This window comes from Neolamprologus brichardi, chromosome 15 (assembly GCF_056152115.1).
Source record: "Neolamprologus brichardi isolate AB-2024 chromosome 15, ASM5615211v1, whole genome shotgun sequence".
Taxonomy (NCBI): domain Eukaryota; kingdom Metazoa; phylum Chordata; class Actinopteri; order Cichliformes; family Cichlidae; genus Neolamprologus; species Neolamprologus brichardi.
The window spans coordinates 20944063-20964291 of record NC_142118.1 but is presented as its reverse complement, the minus strand read 5'-3'; the positions used below and the strand labels follow the sequence as shown (position 1 = coordinate 20964291).

The following is a 20229-nucleotide window of genomic DNA, read 5'->3' as shown; positions in this document are numbered from 1 at the left end:
TGCGGAGGAGGGGAGTATTACGAATTAGGAAGAGAAAAAAGTATCAGTGGTCCTCTTCTCTCCATTTTTCAATCTGGAACATTACTCCCAATTCTTCATGCAACATGCAACATGCTTTTCCACTTGATAACAGGTTCATAATTAGAGACTATGTGGTGACGGCTTTGTATTATTCCGAGGTGTACTATTGATTCGGATTCCACAGCTGAAGCGCTGAAATTGCGGTGTTTCCCACGGCCCGTGAAGGCAGCGGCAGATGCGGGTCTTATTTGTTCTCTCCAGCAGGAGGGCGTTCCGCTGAAGAACATACGAACACACTGTGGTGAATTATGCCGGCGTACGTGCGCACTGATTCATATTTAGATGCTGCCACAGCTTAGCTGTTATCCCAGGGTCTGTGTTTTTGAACCCCGGGCCTTCCTTGATGTTAGCCTTCCTGGTGGTAACACTGCCGGGGGAAAGGCGACAGAGGAGGCCAGGCCCGAAGACATGGAGGCTAGCCGTCCTTGCAGAGGGAGTGAGCTGTAGGACGGTAGGCGCTCTCTCTCTCTCTCTCTCTTGCATTTCTTCCTCCGTTAAGAAACAATGAAAGGCAGACAGGACAGGTTATAGTACCCCTGCTTAGAGGGAGGGGAGGCTTGAAACCTTTCTACCACCAGTTCTCCTTCAGTTTCAGCTTTCGGATGTTTTTTTTCTGCCCGTCGTCGTGAAAAAGCCAATTTTTGAGTTTTTTCCTTATCCACACAGACAATGATGGTGGTGGCTGCAAGTCTTTTTGGCTCAGTCCGGGAATGGCTGGTCTCAGAGGTTTACTGGACCGAGAAAAACATCACACACTTGACGTTTTAACAGTTTTCTGGCTTTATTTCATATCACAGCGCAGTTTCTGGCATCCAGTGTCCTCAAACGTGACACATAAATATTTAAGCACTATACAAATAACATTCAGGATGAACACACGCACTGTAAACACAACGGGTGCTGAAGCCAGATTCATCAGGTTCTTTAAAAAAAAGTCTCCTCTGCATAATTATAATTAATGTAATCACTTCAGTGAGCATTTAAAATAATAATTCAATGCTAAGTGTGAGTTTTAGTGTTAAAAATATAAACAGTGCATGATTGAAAGGGGCTAGGAGAGTAAATATTTGGCTAAACGAACCCTAATGGGAGTAAATAGGCTGATATGCATGGCTGCTTATGCAAGACTCATTAAGGTCATGTCAGCAAATATTTGTTTTGTTTTCTAGACAATCTTTTAAGAAAAAGGAGACTTAGTTTTGAATGAATGTCTTAAACATAACGTATGCTCTCTTTGATTCAGTTAATTATAATAATTTTAATCAGCTTTTTTAATTAAATTAAATTTTATTTATTTTGGGCCAAATCACAACAACACTCGTCTCAAGTCAATCTGCATTTGTTTAAAAAATTTACTACACTTTACTGTCCATCAGTAATTATTATAAACTAGGCACAAAAATGTTTTAGTTAATCTAAAAAAAAAGATTAAAATTAGAATTTGGGAGGAAAAAAGAACATAAAGCTAAAGTAAAGTAAAAAATGTGCAGGACATGCTGAATCTGAGTGAGCTACCTGCAGAAGGTATTTTTATTGTGATATTTGATCTTCACTTCCTAAAAGCCAAATTGCAAAAACATTAAATGGAGCACTGAAACTAACAAAGTAAATTAAAACTAAACATTTTTAACAATAATCTTAGCAAACCCCCTTTGGAAACTAAAGAAAACTTACTTAAATGAGAAAATTAAATAAAAATAAGGCAGCACAGTGGTTCAGTGGTTAGTTCTGTTGCATCACAGCAGAAAGGTTTGAATCCATTGTCTGGTATTTGTGTGGAGTTTGCCTCTCTGGGTGCTCTGCCTTTCTATCACACTTATAATGCATGTTAGGTCAACTGGTGATTCTAAACTGGCCTCAGGTGTGAGTGATTGTTTGTTTTTTTGTGTTAGCCATGAAACACTGGCAACCTATCCAGGGTGTATCCCGCCTCTTGCCGCTGAATAAGTGATAAGCTCCTGCCTCCGCTACCTTGAATTGGTTAAATAGCAGAAGATGGATGGAAAGATAAATTAAATGATTCTAACCCCGTACCCGTTTGTTTTCATTTTTGTTAAATTCTAGATTACACTGCTGAGGATAGTTAAGGACATACTCGATCATAACAATATAATAGAGTCACTGAAGCTTCAGGATATCAGTGTGTCCAGTTAGACCAGTGTGAATCCTTTTACACTCTAACAAAAGCGGAACTAGAGAAAAATCAGTCAGCAGGGATAAAAAGAGAGCATTGGTCTTACCTTTTTGGGGAATTGTCTCGTTGCCTCTCCGCTGCACCTGTTGACACTTTCATTTGCACCAAGCCAGGTGAAATGATTTATGCTTCTTAACTGGACACATTAATATCCCTGAAGTTTGGATTAAACTGTGATGATCCAGAATTCCCTTAATTCTTTGAGCAGTGTCATTTATCACAGCTTGGTAATAAACCCAGGATGACCTCGTGCCAGCATAGTAATGTTCTTATAAGTTATTGATCCACAATATGTCTGCAATAGCTCACAGATGTTATTGGTATTGGAGCCATTGTTAATATAATTCCAGATGTTTGCAAATACAACACTACAAATTCAAGCACATCACCAAATTTGTTTATATTTGAGCAGCTCAGGCCAAATTTAAAACATATGAGTTTCTGAGAATTTCTAAAAGGGGGTTGGAGGGCTTAGGGTGAGCGGCAGGGTACACCCTGGACAGGTCACAGTCTGTCACAGGGCTAACACATAGCCACAGACAACCATTTGAATTCACATACACACCTGTGGGCAATGTAGAGTTTCCACTTAACCTATTCCCACTAACTGCATGTCTTTGGACTGAGGGAGGAAGCCGTATGGTACCTGGAGAGAACCAAGCAAACACAGGGATAACATGCGAACTCCACTTTTAAATATATATTCTTAAATTAGTTGTTGAAATACACATTTTATTTGGTGCTTTTCTGCAAATTGTCTAATAACCCTAGCAAAATAATTTAATTAGCTGCCTGTCTGATGAGTTTGTGGTCTCACAGATGGACTCGGATTCCACAGTCTGCATGTTGCGACGGCACATGGGGCAGTTTTTCATCTCCTTAGATAGATCATCCAGATCACAGCAGATCTCCAAAACAGAGCAAAAACTACTGTTGTCAGCTGTGGTAGCCAGTAGAGAGTCTACAGCTAAATGATACTGAAGACATCACAACAGAAAGCTGCCCATAACTGTAGGGGATCACAAAATGGAAAGGGTGTGGTGTAGCTGGTTAATGGTGAAATGGTTAAATGAGCCAACAGATGTACTTGGTTGACCAACCCAACCTACTTTATATGTAACAAGCTGAGGTCATTTAATAAGTAGGGCTCTGTAAATATTTGATCGTGTAATTAATAAGGTCAGTGATCCATTACAGTTCTCCAATCAGTTTAAGGCTGTGTAATTACTTTTGATGTAATTAGAAAGCCAGCATGTAATCCCATCCTCAAACAAATACAATATATCCAAATTAAGGTATTTCAATAACATGTAGTATTTTGGTAGAGGTATTTATTTTCTGTTTTATTAGATGTTCTGTTTTTTTCTATGCTGTCAGTGGTGATTTCTGAGCAGGGTTGGCCCTCCTAGTATGGACCCCGGCCACCTCGGAGGGGATATGTCACCTTTGTATATGCCAAGAAAGAGGAAGCCTGTTCACTCACTTTCAAAAAGTGGAGTGCAATGTCCAGGTAAAAAAAACACATCACACAACAGCGTGCATCCATCATTGTGGCCATTATCTTTTTTATTGTGTCTTTTTTAATACAATTTCACTTTTAAAGCTGCTGTCCAGCGAATGCCAGAAAGAGCCTGTGAAGTAAATACAGTTGGGTACTCAGAGGTAAGAATACACATCTATAATGTAAAAACCTACATCTTTTATTGTTTCTGAGATATAGTGTATGTAAGGAGCAGGCAGTCCTGCTAGCATGAACGCTGTGACTGTGTTTCCATTTTCAAGTGTGGTAATAAAAATCAGTTAACTTTATGCGCACAGCTGGATCTCTGCTTCACAGTTTTTTCATCAATTGTTTTAGGAGGATGAGCCCCAAACTGAAGACGGAGTAAAGATGAAGAGAACTTACAGTAGGAAAAGGTAAGAGGCTGGTTAACCTGGTGATTATACATTGTACTCTTATATGACAAAGTCATTCACAGTAAACAGATATCATATCTAAACAAGTACACAGGTTTCAGTAAAATACATCATTGTTGATAAGTGCAATGTAGTACCCTTTTAAAAATCTGCATACACAAATCTTTTGTTGAGATTTCCTACATGATAAAAGGTACAGTTAGGATAGATTTCCTAATGAGATGAGGAAATTCAGCGTTTGCACTTGCTACTTATCCACATGTATTCATGCTGATATTAACCAAATGGCTGGTAATGGTTCAGGTAGAATAAGCTATGGATCATTCAGTTTTGAACATGGCGTTAATTTAAGGCTTCAAAAGCAAAGCACAGGGCAAGGAAGTTCAAGCACAAAAAAGGAAGTCTTTGCTTTGCAAAAAAGATTTGTTACACAGAATAAACAGAGTGAGAAACATCTTACAGCAAGAAGTGAAAGGACAGAGTCTGGTACATAGAGAGTGGCAGACACAGTAAAGGAAGGACGCAAGACCAAGGTGGCAGATTAAAGAGCAAGAAATCACTCTGGCAGGAGGAAATACACAAGCTCAGGAAGCGAAGGGTGTGAGAGGATATGTGAGTATAAAATGGGAAATGATAAAAGAGAAAAAAAAGAGACAAAAAATGACCTGGGTCTTTATTTTTTCTTTGCACTGAAAAACTAAACAAATGGGAACACCCATCATTAATGAGTGATTCATGAAAATAAAATAAGATTAGATCAAAAATAATCATAAAACCCGGCTCCACTGTTGCGCTCCTTCTTGGTTTTGGCTGTTTAAACTTTATGTGCAAAGTGCTTTTTTAAGTGCTGGTCAAAAGCATATAGATTTGTATTATATTAATAAACAAATAGTTCATCATTTATTTAGCTGCATTCTGTTCATATTGTGCAGTATAGCAACTGTATATAAAAGATGAACCTAAATATTGACGCAAAAGGTGAATTTGCTTGCACCTGTATTCTTTATAATGGCCTGAAGGGGGATCAGATTGGATGTAGCCTCTAGGGCTGTGCGATATGACAAAATCGGGACATTAACACGTATATTGTTTCATGTTGTACTCTTCATTTATTTTGTGTTGTTGCAAAAACATAGGGCTGGGCGATATATCGAGTTTTTTAAAAATATCGATATATTGTCATACGAGATATAAGATGTGACAATATTGTTTATATCGATATAGTCTATGTTACGTTATAATTATACTTGTGGAGCCGCAAGTTTGCCTCTCTTTTGTTCACTTTTGTCTCTACGCAACGTTACTCGGCCTCGCCTCTCCTTCACTGAACACAACTCCCCCTCCTCCCCCATAGCGTCACCTGCAGGCAATGACAAGATGAACACGGCAAATCTCCGTTAACGAGTTACCGCGGATCGCCCCGTGCGTGGGGCTGGACGGCGTCAATGTGTTAGCGAGCTAACCGCGCTAATGAGCTAACCGCGCTAACGACCTAAAATCCTTTCATTTTCTCAAAAATTGGCAGTGCGCCTTATGTATGACTTCTGGTTGTGCTTACTGACCGCGAACCGATTTAATGTGGTACACGGCGCTCAGCAATCTGTCAAAAAATGTTTTAGTACGACTTTGGTAAGCTATGGAGCTGTAGCGCTTGATGGATTGTCGGAGCATCACGGCTACCGAGGAGCCTCGCGGAGTGCTACGTACTGTGCTTCAACGTAATATTACCGTATTGTGTGTGTATAAGGACCATAAATGGCACCTGTTCAGAGACATGGTTACAAAGAGGATTTCAAACTCCAGGCTGTCAGTCACCCAGTAGAAGTTGGGAACAGAGCAGCTGTGAAATCTGTCTGTCTTTGTTATTATGCTCAGAGTCTTTTAGTTTACATTTTGACTGCACAATTGTGAGCTTTTTGTTATGCACAAAACCAACATTGTTTTCTTTTATTTATGGAGCATTATTATTTAATAAATGCTCATAATTTATTTTTGAGTAATTTCTTCATGTACATCTACGCTGTATGTTAATAAAAGTGCCTGTGTGACATCTGGGACACAGCTTTGACTAAGAACTCTCTTTTTGTTCTTACCTTATAGCTTAAAAAAAATATCGAGATATATATCGTATATCGCCATCCAGCTAAAAAATATCGAGACATGAATTTCATATCGCCCAGCCCTACAAAAACACACTGTTTACTGCAATTTTTCATTGCTTCAGCTGACAGTTTGTAGTATTCCCTGAGGCACCACAGAAGGACCAGCCAAAACTAAACAAAGAACTTATTCCATCATAACAAGAAAATCATTGCAAATGAGCTGTGTCAGACACATGAATGATATCTAAGTTATTCTTATTTGTTTTCTTAAATAAGGGGCTACCTCTGTGTCATGGACATGATTCGGTTATGAAAAGCCTGACACGGTGTAGAAAACTGTAATGTGCCAGTTATGAAGCAAACTGGTCGAAAGATTTTACAAATAAGAAGAAAAAAACAAGCTGTCAGGTGCTCAAAATAGACCTCAGACTCAAATGTTACAACAGGTTTTTCCACATGGCACGCTATATAATAAAGACTCACAATATCTATTAATATATAGTAAAGTTATGGTTTTTGTTGGTCAAAACACTTGACTCTAGGTACGCAACTCTCAGCCGAAAACAAGTGTATTTGCCTCATTTATCATGAGTCCAAAGTATTGCAGGAAATCTAGAACGTAGCATACAACACTGCAACAACAGATATGTGGACGAGCCGAACCATGCATGTCTGTATTCGTTTAACGGTACACTTTATGAGACTGGACACTCGATGTTTACAGACAGGGTAGTTTCTAATGACCATTAGTACTTTTGATGTAGTGATTACAGAAAATCCACTATATTGTTATATAGCTTTATCGGGATAAAAAAATGACATATCAGTATTGAGATATAAGATTTTGGTCATATCATACAGCCCTAGAAATCACCATGGCATCACACATGAGTTTTGAAATCTGTATTTTGGTGTGACTCTGTTGTGTTTTTTGATTAAAAAAGGCCATAAGTGAGTGATGGGCTCATACAAATGTTGGCAAAAACACTTCATTTCTAAGCTACTGCTTGACATAAATCTTATTTCTTTTTCATTTACTCATATAACTGTGTCTCACTTGAGTTATGACCTCAGTTAACATTTTCATTTCTAACTCTTACTTGATGTAATTTCATGTTTATTTTTTAAACTATACACATAATTAGTCAAACAGACAACATAACAGTGTTTGTTTTAGGGCTATCATATGGGCATGCTGTGTTCTTCTTCTTTTCAGTCTCATCTTTTATTTACACCCTCTGACCCACACTACAGTTAAATAATCTGTTCAGACCAAATGAGGTTCCTGTCTGCATCAGCATTTTAGAAACTTTTAATTTAAAGGTTTTTTTTCTTTTATTAGGTATGAGGACCTCCAGAGTGTTTCCCTGGGAACAGTAGATTACTCGACAACCAGCTGTTCTGTGATGTCATCAGATGGCCTGGCCAATGGGTCAGACCCAGTGTCCATCGGTCTGCCCACTGCAAGGCTCCCTCCAAGACTGGTCGCGAAGGATGTTTGGCCTCAAGGCCCAGAAGCTAGCGGGGAGCAGTCCCAGCCTCATGATCAGAGCTGGAACTCCAGCAGGGAGCGAGGACCTGACGCCTGGGCTCCAGGCAGAGACCGACCCCAGGACCAGGTGTGGAACTCTGGCAGAGACAGAGGGGGACACTCCAGTCAGGACCAGATATGGATTCCAGGCAGGGACAGAACTCAGTGTGGGCCGGATCAGTCCTGGATGACAGGCCAGGAGCGGGGTCCTGATCAGGGCTGGGCAGCTAGCAGAGATCAAGGACAGGATCAGGCCTGGAATGGAGGCAGAGATCCAGGAAGGGACCGGGACTCGTCAGTGCCGGAGCAAGGGTGGGGTACTGGCCGAGGGCCAGATCAAGCCTGGAACAACACAAACAGGGATAGAGGGAACGTGTGGAGACCTGGTAAAAATGACCATATGGACTGATTTTGTTTTGAACACTGTGAAATGTCGTAAAATAATATGAGCTTCTTTCATGATATCTGCAAGCTACTAGCGAAAACCAGAACCTATAACACATGTGCGAGTGACAGCTTATAAGAGAAGTGCAGGTGATATATGTGCAGAGTAGATGTCATCATTTAGGTTATGATTTGTGATTTTGTCTAATTTTTAAGACTTGAACATGAAAAAGGTCCAGAGGCCAGAGATGGAGCCAAGCCCCGCACCCAATAACTTCACACAGCCACCAGAGGGCAGAGAATCCTGTAAGTTTTCAAGGAGTCTGCATTTAATGCAAAACTGAAAACTCTATATGTTACATTTCTATCTCACATATCTGTTTCATGCTGCTTTTTTGTCTTAAACTGAATATTATTGCCATATTAATAATACTTAGGACTGAAGTAACTTTATAAATCAGAAATATAGTTAGACATAAATCAGGAATTTGAAAAGTTGTTTCACAGTTTGTCCCTAACCATTATGGGAAAACAATATGAGGCCGTTTTCTCAAGTACACCACCTTCCCTTCAGTCTTGGCAGCAGTGCTATCAGCCACTAATTTGTTTTGGCAGAGTGTCTGGCACACCATACCCACTGACTGTTTCACTGTTTGAACAGAGAATCATTACAGAGAAGCATTTTCCTCTCATTGTAACTTATCGTGAACCTTTATTATTTGGGGAGGTTTCTCTAAGAGCCAGGCTTTCTGTAGCAGGAATGCTGTAATCATAATTCAACAACCAACAAGCATTCATCCATTGAAAAGAAGACATTGTATATACTTGTATATATCTGTGTATCTTTTATCTTTTATTTCTAAAGTAATTTAATATAAAATTCTACATGCTGCTAATGGAGAGATGACAAACTTTGGCAGCAGTCTCTGCATCTACTCAATAAGGAAATTTGACCTTATTAAATAAAAATTATGATAAAATAGTTTAAAAAGAAAAATAAGCTTGATTGCATCCAGTCATTCAGTGTGAATCTTGCAGGTTCAGATGCTGCCAGTGCTGGTCAGGCCTCAACAGCTCAGCCGAACGAAGACCAGAAACCTCCAATCCTGCCGGCTAAGAAGGAACCTCCTACTTATCCTCCAGGTCAGGGCAGCAGCTGTTTACCACAGATTTATGTGATTTAATAGAAAGTAATCTTATTACACTATGTTTTATGTGCACTCCTTTGACTGAAACTGTCAATAGGCTTTATCTGACTGACCTTACACAAGTATGAGTTTTAAAGGGGATTTGGGGGGGGGGTATTTTATCTTGATTTAAACTGATTGCAAGAAATTGAAAAAGATGTTTCTAAAAGCTTAATTAAATTTGAATGATTAAAAGTGGGTGCTGAAGATAATCTGTAATTTAATCAAAATATTGTATATTAAAATAGGTAAGGAGTAAGCTGCTTCTTTTTCTGATGCTCTGTGCGTCGTGTAAAGTTAAAAAAAAGGAAAAGTTGCCTATTTGTTGACATCAACTAGGAAGCCAAGAGGAACGTTGGCAGCTCCAGATTGTTGCCAAAGGAAGAGTCACCTGTCCAAAGTGTAAAAGTGTGAGCAGGAAGACTGTGGAGGGGCTGAAGAAACACATGGAGAACTGCCGACTGGTGAGCCCTTCATGAATAATAGTGATATTAGAGTTTTGGACCATCTAGCAGGAACCTTCTGCTTTACTGTTTCTCCTGAAGGACTCTAATAATTAGTTATTACTAGTAATGACATTATTTGGAATAATTGGAGTAAATAAATTGTGTTTTGTGTGGGTTTTTTTTATTTTTTCCAGGATGTCAATTTTCTATGAAACACATTCTGCACTGAAACCAGTTCACACACTCTTCATATTAAGCATCAAGTTTTTAAAAAGTGAATGGGTCTGTAGTGTGGTTTGTGCTTTACATTTGCACTGGGAAAACCTAGTCTGACTAATATTTCCATAACACAAATCTGGTTGTGTTCTTTGCTGGTTTAAATGTTTACCAAATGAAAAAGTCACTGTGTCACTCTGTTATCTGTAGCAACCTTTTACCTGCCAACACTGTGGGAAACAGCTCAAGTCTTCAACAGGGATGAAGTATCACATCATGGCTGACCACAGCCACTTGGTAAGACTACTCAGAAATAAAATTTTTTAGTCTTAGTTTAGTTTAGTTTAGTTTATTATTGTTTTACTGAGTTTGTTGCTATCTTTTCCTGCTTTCTTCTTTTGTAGCCTTCAGCTGATGATGCCAAGGACCTGGATGATCGTGCTATAAAAGACAAGCTACGTAAAATCCTGAAGAGACTGGGAAAATTAAAATGTTCCAAAGAGGTAAAATTTGCACGTATTGTGCTGTTTTAAGAAAGGAGATTTGATAAAAGTAAGATAAAAGATTAAACTGGCGGTGTGAAAAAATGTGTTTTTCTTTTCTTTATAGGGTTGTAACGCTGCATTTACCAGCATCATGGGCTACGTGTATCACATGAAGAAGTGTGGAAAGGAGGAGTCTGAGCTGGAGAAAATGCTGCTGAACTGCTCTCACTGTGGGAAGACGTATAAATCCAAGGCTGGTCTGGAGTATCACCTGAAATCAGAGCATGCTCCTGTGAGTCACATATGTCATCGAAGCCACTAAATACTATAAAAATTGTAATTCGTTAATACTCTTCAATCAAATTTAAATTAATGGACAATTAGACAAGATGCCAGCCTTGTTTTGTCACCTGTCCTTTTAATTCAAGTGTCTGTGAAACTCTTTGTGCCTCATCTCCATTAAGTTTATTCTCTTGGTTCATCCAGACACCACAGAAGACTGAGGAAGATGAGGCACTGAAGGCTCAGAGGGAGGCTAATCCAGAGAGGACGCCCAGTGGCAGGGTGCAGAGAGCCTCGGCCCAGGTGGCCAACTTCCACCTGGCTGAGATTGCCAACAATGAACTGCCCAAAGACTGGCCCAAGAGGAAGTTTCAGTCCGACCTGGTACCAGATGACAAGAAGGTAAGAGAAGATTCACTAAAATTGAGTATGTACTGAACATAAATGCGTTTCTTCTTTCTCCTGACGCTCTTTTCAGTTGAAATATGCCCGACCCGGCCTCCCTGCCTTCAGCCAGGAGGTGCTGAGGAAGTGGAAGAATGAGGTGAAGCTGCAGAGGAAAGTCCAGTGCCCCAACCAGGTAGAAAACAACACTAGTCTTATTTTTACCTGTTTAATTGAAATCAGCAGACTTATTTATTTTCTTATCTGAGTAATTGGATCAAGATGTCAAGAACAAGTATAATCAGCATAACTTTAATTCATTTAAAATAAAAGTATAGCCATGAAGATTATGAGTCTTTCTGTATAAAAACCGGAAGGTTGCCAGTTCGATCCCCAGCTCTGTCTGTCCTGGTTGTTGTGTCCTTGGCAAGACACTTCACCCAACCACCTACTGGTGTTGGCCAGAGGGGCCGATGGCGCGATATAGCAGCCTCGCTTCTGTCAGTCTGCCCCAGGGCAGTTGTGGCTACAAATGTAGTTTGCATCCACCAGTGTGTGAATGTGAGAGTGAATGAATAGTGGAATTGTAAAGTGCTTTGGATGCCTAGAAAAATGCTATATAAATGCAATTCATTATTATTATTATTTTTTCAATAACCTGAAATGTTTCTCTTTGTAAATGTACGTTTTTAAAGCAAAATATGGAGATATTTTATATTTTATTTTATGTCATATATACACTGTTGCATTGGTGAACATTCATAGTAAACATGGCCGAAGTTTCAAATAGAGAGGTCAGTGTATGTACAAGTAATCCTTGTGGATGTGTATGATGTCAAGGAGAGCAGATGTCCATAACATGGTTAACACAGCATTCAAAGCCCATAATATAACATAATTTGTGTCGTCCTCAGGGTTGTGGTTGCACCTACACGAGTGTGTCTGGACTCAAAGCTCATCTGGGACTCTGCACGAGGGTTTGTCTCTTTTTTTCTTTGTTTAGGAAATAACAAACTTACAAACTTTCTAATTACAATACATACAATGACACCAGGTATAATTAAGTTGAAACTCATCAATGTATTAGCATGAAACCCTTCTAATGCTTCATCTGGACCGGCATTTACATATGCTTTTAGTCAGCTCCTCAATCATTTGGGATGATTCCTGTAAATTAAAGAATGAAGTATTAAATTTGTAAAAGCTGCTTTGAACAGAATTTTGAAAATGTGTGTATTTGTAAAATTATTCAGTCAATTACTCAGACCATCAAGTGAAATATAAAAGTCAGTGCACTATGCGCAGTTAATACTTTATATGCATTAAATTCTTATAATCTTTTCAAGGCTGTTTTTTGCTGATCTGATTTCAGGGCGACTTTGAGGCCGGTAAATACAGATGTCTGATCTGCAATAAAGAGTTTAACTCTGAAAGTGGAGTGAAATACCACATCAACTCTGTCCATTCACAGGTAATGAAAAGTTTCTGGCTTGAGCCTTCTTTGTGCAACTGTATGTAGATGACATTGCCATGAATGCATATACTCTATATCAGGGGTTGGATATGAGCAGCTCCATAGTGTAGTTGTTTAAACTCATCAGGAAAGTTTTTACTAAAGTCATGAATAAAGTGATGTCTCAGACTTGCAACAGCAGAATCAGACTTCTTTTTGCAAACAGACGAGCTGCCCCATTCTGGCTTATAATGCAATAAATAATAAATAATGCAAGTTTAATGTATGTCATATAATAGCACCTCTTCATGCTGCGTGTATCTCAACAGGATTGGTTTGTGACGAACAAAAAAGCCTCCAAGAAGTTTGAGAAGTTCCTTAAAAACCAGCCCAAAGAGGTCGTCCGTAATGTGGATAAGCAGACTGTTGATCAGTACCACCATCATCACCTGCAGCATCATCCTCATCATCATCATCAGCAGCACCATCAACAACACTCACATCACCACCATCAGCAGCAGCAGCAGCACCAGCTCCAGCACCAGCCTCTGCAGCACCCACTTCAGCCGCTGCATCACCTCCAACACCAAACTCAGTACCTCCATCCAGAGAGGCAGAACCTTCCTCCACAAGTGGACCCCCAGCCCCAACAGCCGATGCTCCAGTACACCAGTTTGGAGCCTCCTCCGGGGCCAGTGTGGGTCGATATGGACCACAGAGGAGCCGTGCTGGGGCCGGAGCAGGCCCCGATCGAAATGGAAATGGCTGACAAACCTGAGGAGGACAGCGGTGGGATGATGAAGGATACAAGGAGAGGGAAGGAGGAAAGAGGAGTAGATGTAGGGGAGAGGGGGAAGGCTGATAAGAAGCAGAAGGATTGCTTCACTTTCGGCGGTAGCAGCAGAGGCGGAGGTTGTGGGCGCAGCAGCAGCAGTAGCAGTAGCAGCAGCAATACCGGCAGCTCATCGAGCGAATCGGAGGTCGAGCAGCAAGAGCGGCAGAGACAGATTGACCAGTGGAGCTTGAAACGACCGGGCATCATGGGCCTCTCGCTGAGGCTGGAAAGCGACAGAGAAACATTTAAAAAGACCTAAAAATCACACTTTCCTTCACATTTCAAATGTCTGCAGCTGATTTGAATGGAAGTAGAGAAAAAAAGGTGAAGCGAGAAAAACGTCTGCATAAGTTTTCCACAAGACAAACCTGTGAGATGGCAGCTGAGACAATTAAATTCACTAACCTTTCGGAAGTGATGGTGGATGCCTTGAAGACAAGCTCTCAAGCTGTGAGCGTGGAAAGCTCAGACTGCTCGTTTCCAGAGGCTGTTTCTGTCTTGAAATGGTTGTCGTTGTATAACCTTGAGAAATGTAGTTTATCGTGTGTTTATCTGTAACAGATTGTTTCCACCAACTTTAATTGTCTTATTGTTTTAAAAGGTTTCATAAAACTCTTCTTGTCTTTCATGTTTTGATTTAAATGGTAAATGGCCTGTATTTGTATAGCGCTTTACTAGTCCCTAAGGACCCCAAAGCGCTTTACACTACATTCAGTCATTCACCCATTCACACACACATTCACACACTGGTGATGGCAAGCTACATTGTAGCCACAGCTGCCCTGGGACGCACTGACAGAGGTTGACCTGAACAGAGACTGCCAGGTGGAGTGTTTACTTGTACTTGTCTAGTCACGCTCTCTGAAGACATTTTGTGCCTCTCGAGTATGATTAGTATAACTTCATACTACTCATCACTTTTAATTATGACTGATCACCATCCTTGGTGAAGTAATGTTGGATCAGGATCACTGTTCACTGGCTTGGATTCTTCTGTCTGTCTGATATTGTTTTCATTTCAGATTTTTTTTTATATAATTTTGTATTTAGTTGCCATTCTTAAGTGAAACCTGCTGCCAGTTTACAGACTTTTGGGCATGTACATGTGACATATAAGTAGCAATGAAGCAAATCTAATGTAAAAGGAAAGAAATGAAAATAACATTGTATCAACTAAAACTTTATTTCCTAAAGTGTACTGGAAACATCAGTACTATTCTTATTAAGTGCAAAACAGCTTAAGCAATTAATCGTGTCCATTGTATGACTGCAACTCATCTCCATCAGTTACAGAATATAATGAGCAGTCTGAAACCACGTATCACCAACACATCTGAAAATTCCCTCCTAAACTGAATCTCTTGATCCTGATAATGTTCTGATAATTTCTTGAGAACTTGAAGGCCATATTACACATTTATTTTCTTATTTTGCTTTTAATATTAATGAATATATGGCACAAAATGTCCAGTTTTTCGCTATAATCACTTCTAAACTGGGCCCGGCCCTACCTCTGGTAAAGATTTCATGCGCATAAAATCAGTAACATTTTCCTTAATCCTGTGAACAAACTGACAAATTAACCAAGCACACAGCCTCCTTAGTGGAGGTAGCTACAGGATGTACCCCCTGTCAATTAAAGCTCTGTTCTTGTAGGATTATTTGATGTAACCTGTGAAGTGGGAAACCTTAGAAAATTTGTTATGTACCAAGAAACAGAAACAAACATAGTTTAATTTGTTTGCGTAGAAATTAACCAGTGAGTGACATGACGTGATTTTTTGTTCTTTTATTTTTGTTGAAATGTAGAAATCCTTTATTTGCCAAAACCTGGTTCAACGTCAGCAGTTAAAAATAATCTTAACTCAAGTTATGCATGTGTTTCTTTATTGGATTTATTAGATAGGTGCAGTGACGAGTGACAGGAAAGTGGAGGGAGAGAAAGACAGGTCGGATTCAAACCTGGGCTGGCCGCTCCCAGCAACACAGTGTATGATCACCTATACCAAAAAAACAAAAGAAAAACATCAGTAAATGTTAAAAACAAATATTTTGTCTCTTCTTTATTTTACATTTTTTATGTCACATTTGATTATGTTGTGCAGACCTTCAGTCAGAGTGCATGCATCCTCCCAGCTCTCCTCCACTGACATAAATGCAGCTGACTGGGATGTGATGAATGGAAGCTATCATGTAACATGAAGGATATTCACTCTTATTTAACCGACAGCATGTAGCCTAATGTTTATGTACTCTGTGTTTTGTATCTCCTACAGTGGGAAATTGTCACGTCAGTCAGTTCTGTGATGTTTTCCTATAAATGTGCATATTTTTTTTACAAATTTATTTTGAATGTATAAATGTGTTTAGTTCTTGTTTCTCCCATTTCTTCTGCACTCCCATAGAGCTGGATAAATGAACCGTTTAACACAAATTGTCTCTTAATCAGTGAAATTATGTAAAATGAAAAACACCCATGACTGTATTTACTGTGTTTGATTTTTTTTTACCCTCCATCAGATGACTTTAGGATGAATAGTTGGTGTTGTTTAAGTCTCAAATTAGAAAACGCATTATTTTTTATTTTTATTATTGTTATTCTCTGTTAATTTTAAGTGTTGGCGAACATTTGGTTCTGAGTTGTGTCGGGACCTCTGCATACTCACTTGCAAGTCTTTTTTTTCTTCATTTTTAGACTGTTAAGACTGAAAAATCTTGAAAACATTAATTTAACTTTAGTTTTATATCTGTCTTTGTCACTAACCACTACAGATTTCTTTTGATGGTGTTTGTACGTAAGAGGGAAATAATTATAAGACTTAAGTCGGTAGTTTCTAATCTTTGTGGGTTGTGATCTCATGAAGTGAAGCCAGTATCTACCTTCATGAGAGATTGTGTTTTCTTTGTGGTCACTTTATTAGGTACACCTGTCCAATCTTAATTCGATTCAGTTCAACTCTCCAAATGTAAAGCCTACTTTCTGTCTAAAATAGTGAGGGTTTGCTTAATATATGAATTCTTTTGTAACATAATATGATGGACGAAAACATTTTTGTCATGATGAGCTCTATAATAAATACAATAGCACATTTCTGATATTCTTCAACATAATCTACACATAAAAGTAGATTTTTTTTAGAGCTCAACTAATTTACAAGATAACTGATACTGATAGCTGCTGGAGCCAAAACAGTAAAACACCTGTGACAAAATAGCTTGAATGAATTAAAATAGCTCAACAAAATAGCCCAATTAAAGAGAAAACAAATGAGCTCAATTAAGCTCAACAGGTAAAATTATTAATATTTCTCCTTCTTTTGGGTGTTCACTTTTGGGGGTTACCACAGCACATCATCCTCCACATTCTTAGCCTCTAGGGTAGGGAGAAAGCCTGTTTCTTGCAGGTTTTAGATCTCACCCTGGGTCACCACACCTGAATGTGAAAATGATTAGTTCATTACCAGGCCTCTGGAGAACTTCAAGACATGTTGAGGAGCTCAATTAGCCATTTAATCAGCAGTGTTGGATCAAGGACACATTTAAATCCTGCAGGACACCGGCTCTTGAGGCCTGGAGTTCCCTACCCCTGCTCTAAGGTCACACCAACTATCTCCCTCTCCATCCATAAAACTTTTCTGGGTTCTTCTTTTTCCACTTACCTTTCAGCTCCATCATCATCATCCTTTCTCCACGGTCCCTGCTCTGCACGTCCAAACCCTCTCAGCATTACCTTTCTAACTTTGTCTCCAAACCTCTCAACCTTTGATGTACTCATTTCTAGTTCTGTCAATCCCCTAAATACAATAAAAGAACAACAATACAGTAGAAAGCTGAAAAGAATTCAGTTAAATAGCTCACATTCAGTAACTCAAAATAAAATAAAAGTGACTTCCTAAATGTAGCAAAAAGTGTATACGTACAGCTCGTTTATGATGCTGAAAAGGGTAATTTGGGGGGATTTCATTCAAAACTTTCCAGTAATGCCTTACAAAAGCTTATTACTCCTAAGACACTTCTGAGTCACCATGACCTACTGTACTGTAATGCTACTCTGCTACAGGTGCTGCAAACAGTGCTGATAGTGGAGAGGAAACAACTCCTAAACTTACTAAACTCTAAATGACTCTGAACACCTTTATCTGCTTTATGTTCAATAAAAATAAAGTTCTGATATGAAATCATATCAGTCAGCAAACTGTATACGTCAATATATGTGTTACAGGTTAATACAGGGCAGTAACGTCATTGAACTGGTACATTCATCAGGGTTTACAGAGCTGTTGTTTTGAATTGCTAAAGATTGCACAAAGTTACCTTATCAGTTGAGGTGAGGCGTTGATGTTGTGGTTTAAAAATATAAAATCAATTTCAAACCAGTCTTCAGACAAAATATTAAGCAAAGATTAGAAGGACTGTGTAAAAAATTAGACAATTTATGTTTTATTATTTCTCCCCCGTTTTTATGGCAGTCATATTTGTAATAAACTTTGTTATCACCCTGCATGCACTTTGGCATGTTTCACAGCACAAATGAAAGCAGCCTTTTCTATTTGACTAAACATTTGACCTATTTAATAACAGAAGCTCTGCATTTCATGGGATAACACCGAAATATGTTTTCACTATAACAAAACTATTAAGGTCAGTGTGGTTCAAACTTTGCTTTTTCCTGCTGTCTTCCTGTCCTTATATTGTAGACCAGCATCTGTTAATGCTGGAGCACAACTCTGACATCTAGTGTGAGTTTTTATTCTGTTCCATTCAACTGGAAAGAAGTAGTGAGAGGCACTCGAGATTTCCATTTGATATTAGTAATGTAAACATGATTTGATCTTAACCTCCTCCCGTTAAGTGATTGATTTCTAAGAGGTTTCAGTTCAATGGTCATACTAGAAGTAATGCTGGGAGCTGAAGTAGTTTATTGTTGTTGAAGTGTTTTTAATGAACTGACAAGTGATAATGATGAAAACTGATATCTTGTGACTAAACTTTTAACCCTCTTCAAAAAAAACAAAAAAAAAAACAGTTCAATATCCTGTATTGTCCAGGCCAGATTTAAATAAAGGTTCAGTCAGTTAGTAGCCATGTAACATCTGTAAACAGACCAAGTGATTGATTTTTTTAATTTTATGAGACATGATTTTTATTCAAGTGACAACATTCATTCAACAATTAACACCACATTGTTTTTATTAGAAGTTATGTGCTGCTGTTTCATAGTACTGGCAGTGTTATAACAACAGATAATAAAGATTTATTCATGCTCATTCTGTGTCTTAATAATACTGAGTGGAGGCTGGCATAAAGAGTGATAGGTAAAGGATTAACCCCACTGCATCCCCCAGTAGAAATGCCTGTCTTAATTCATATCTTTTAAATCGTGGCTCTTCTTTCTTGACTGCAGCAGTGGTATTCACATCTCAAATCATCTCAGATTATTGCTCCATCGTTGAAACTTTAACCCGACAAATTTGGGGTTGGCTCTTCCTTGACATCTTATTTGAACTGTGGCTGTGCATCAGGCAGGTTTGAGGAGTCCCAGTCCCAGGCTGCTGGACACTGGCGCCACCGGCACCAGTGCTCCAGCATTAACAGATATACAGGTCCATTTTCTTTACTAAATGTACCTGTATATTGTTTACATGTTTGAAATAAATTAAAAAACAAACAAAGTTAATGTCATTAACCAATTAGGACCAGAATAAAACACAGTGGACCTCTAGACATCATTGTCTCCAAGGCCAACACAACAAAAACAAAAAAAACAACTGAGGCCACACTGTTCATACAAAAAACAAAGACTACAATGGCTGAGCTCCCCGTCTCCCCTCTCATCTGCCCATTCTGATTTTGACCCTTCACCAGTATGTGGCAGTATTGAATGGAAATTCGGTTAATTTGGTTAATGAATAACTGTGCACAGAATATAATAAAATAAAAACAACTTGTGAATTTTACTCTCAGAGCTGAATGAGAAAAACAAAGGTGTATACCTTATAAAATATTTGAAGTTAATTGTCTTGTTAGATAACGCTAACCGCACAGAAAATAAGGTTTTGGTTTGTAAATATGAGAAAAAATCAAAAGTTAAATGTTTTAAGCATCAATGGAGTCATTTCTGTGCTGGGTCGATGTTGAAAGTGTTGATCCGTAGAGTCTGACCCTACACACTGCTTCCCACTTGGTGAATGAGTTAAATGCAGAGAGACAAATTTTCCCACGGGGATCAATAAAGTATACATTATTATATGTTGCGTACTGAGGTTATACCTCATTATGTCAGTAGATGGAGCTGTTCAAGCCCATACACAGCTCAGACATAAATGTGAATATAGGTTCAGCAATATGAGGTGCCGTGAGGGACATTATTACGGAAACGCTCTCACACAGACTACTGAAATGCACTCACGCACTCCACTGAAACCTGAGGCATTTCAGCTAAACAGGAAGTTGTTTCCTGACAAGTAAACTGATGGAAAAAGTGGTACATTTCAAACCACTACGAGGATGTCTACTCAGCAACCTGCTAGTACAGCGGTCCTCAACCTTTTTTTGCACCACGGACCATTCATTTATGGCCGACAATATTTTCACGGACCGGCCTTTAAGGTGTCGCGGATAAATACAATAAAATAAAACCAGTACCGGTACCAAAAAAAAAAGAAAGAAGATTTATTCATAACACATGGGAAAAGACCCACGGAAACAGTTAATAATATAAGTGATATAAAA

General features: G+C 38.9%; 1 protein-coding gene across 1 annotated transcript; it reads left to right on the top strand.

The window, feature by feature from the left end:
• Positions 1-263: 263 nt before the first annotated feature.
• Positions 264-18764, top strand: znf512 (zinc finger protein 512). Its single transcript, XM_006793535.3, has 16 exons — positions 264-532; positions 3653-3785; positions 3879-3937; positions 4134-4192; positions 7637-8211; positions 8426-8515; positions 9248-9352; positions 9736-9860; positions 10269-10355; positions 10463-10561; positions 10668-10835; positions 11030-11227; positions 11304-11405; positions 12124-12186; positions 12582-12680; positions 12992-18764. The coding sequence occupies exons 2-16, from the start codon at positions 3686-3688 to the stop codon at positions 13754-13756; spliced, it is 2694 nt and encodes an 897-aa protein (XP_006793598.2). The 5' UTR covers positions 264-532; positions 3653-3685; the 3' UTR covers positions 13757-18764.
• The last annotated feature ends 1465 nt before the right edge of the window (positions 18765-20229 follow it).

Excerpts from the sequence above, each read along its gene's own strand:
- znf512 (XM_006793535.3), top strand. The coding sequence starts at position 3,686 with ATGGACCCCGGCCACCTCGGAGGGGATATGTCACCTTTGTATATGCCA. Across the intron at positions 10,356-10,462 it reads TGGCTGACCACAGCCACTTG|CCTTCAGCTGATGATGCCAA; the intron begins GTAAGACTACTC and ends CTTCTTTTGTAG. Across the intron at positions 12,187-12,581 it reads ATCTGGGACTCTGCACGAGG|GGCGACTTTGAGGCCGGTAA; the intron begins GTTTGTCTCTTT and ends ATCTGATTTCAG.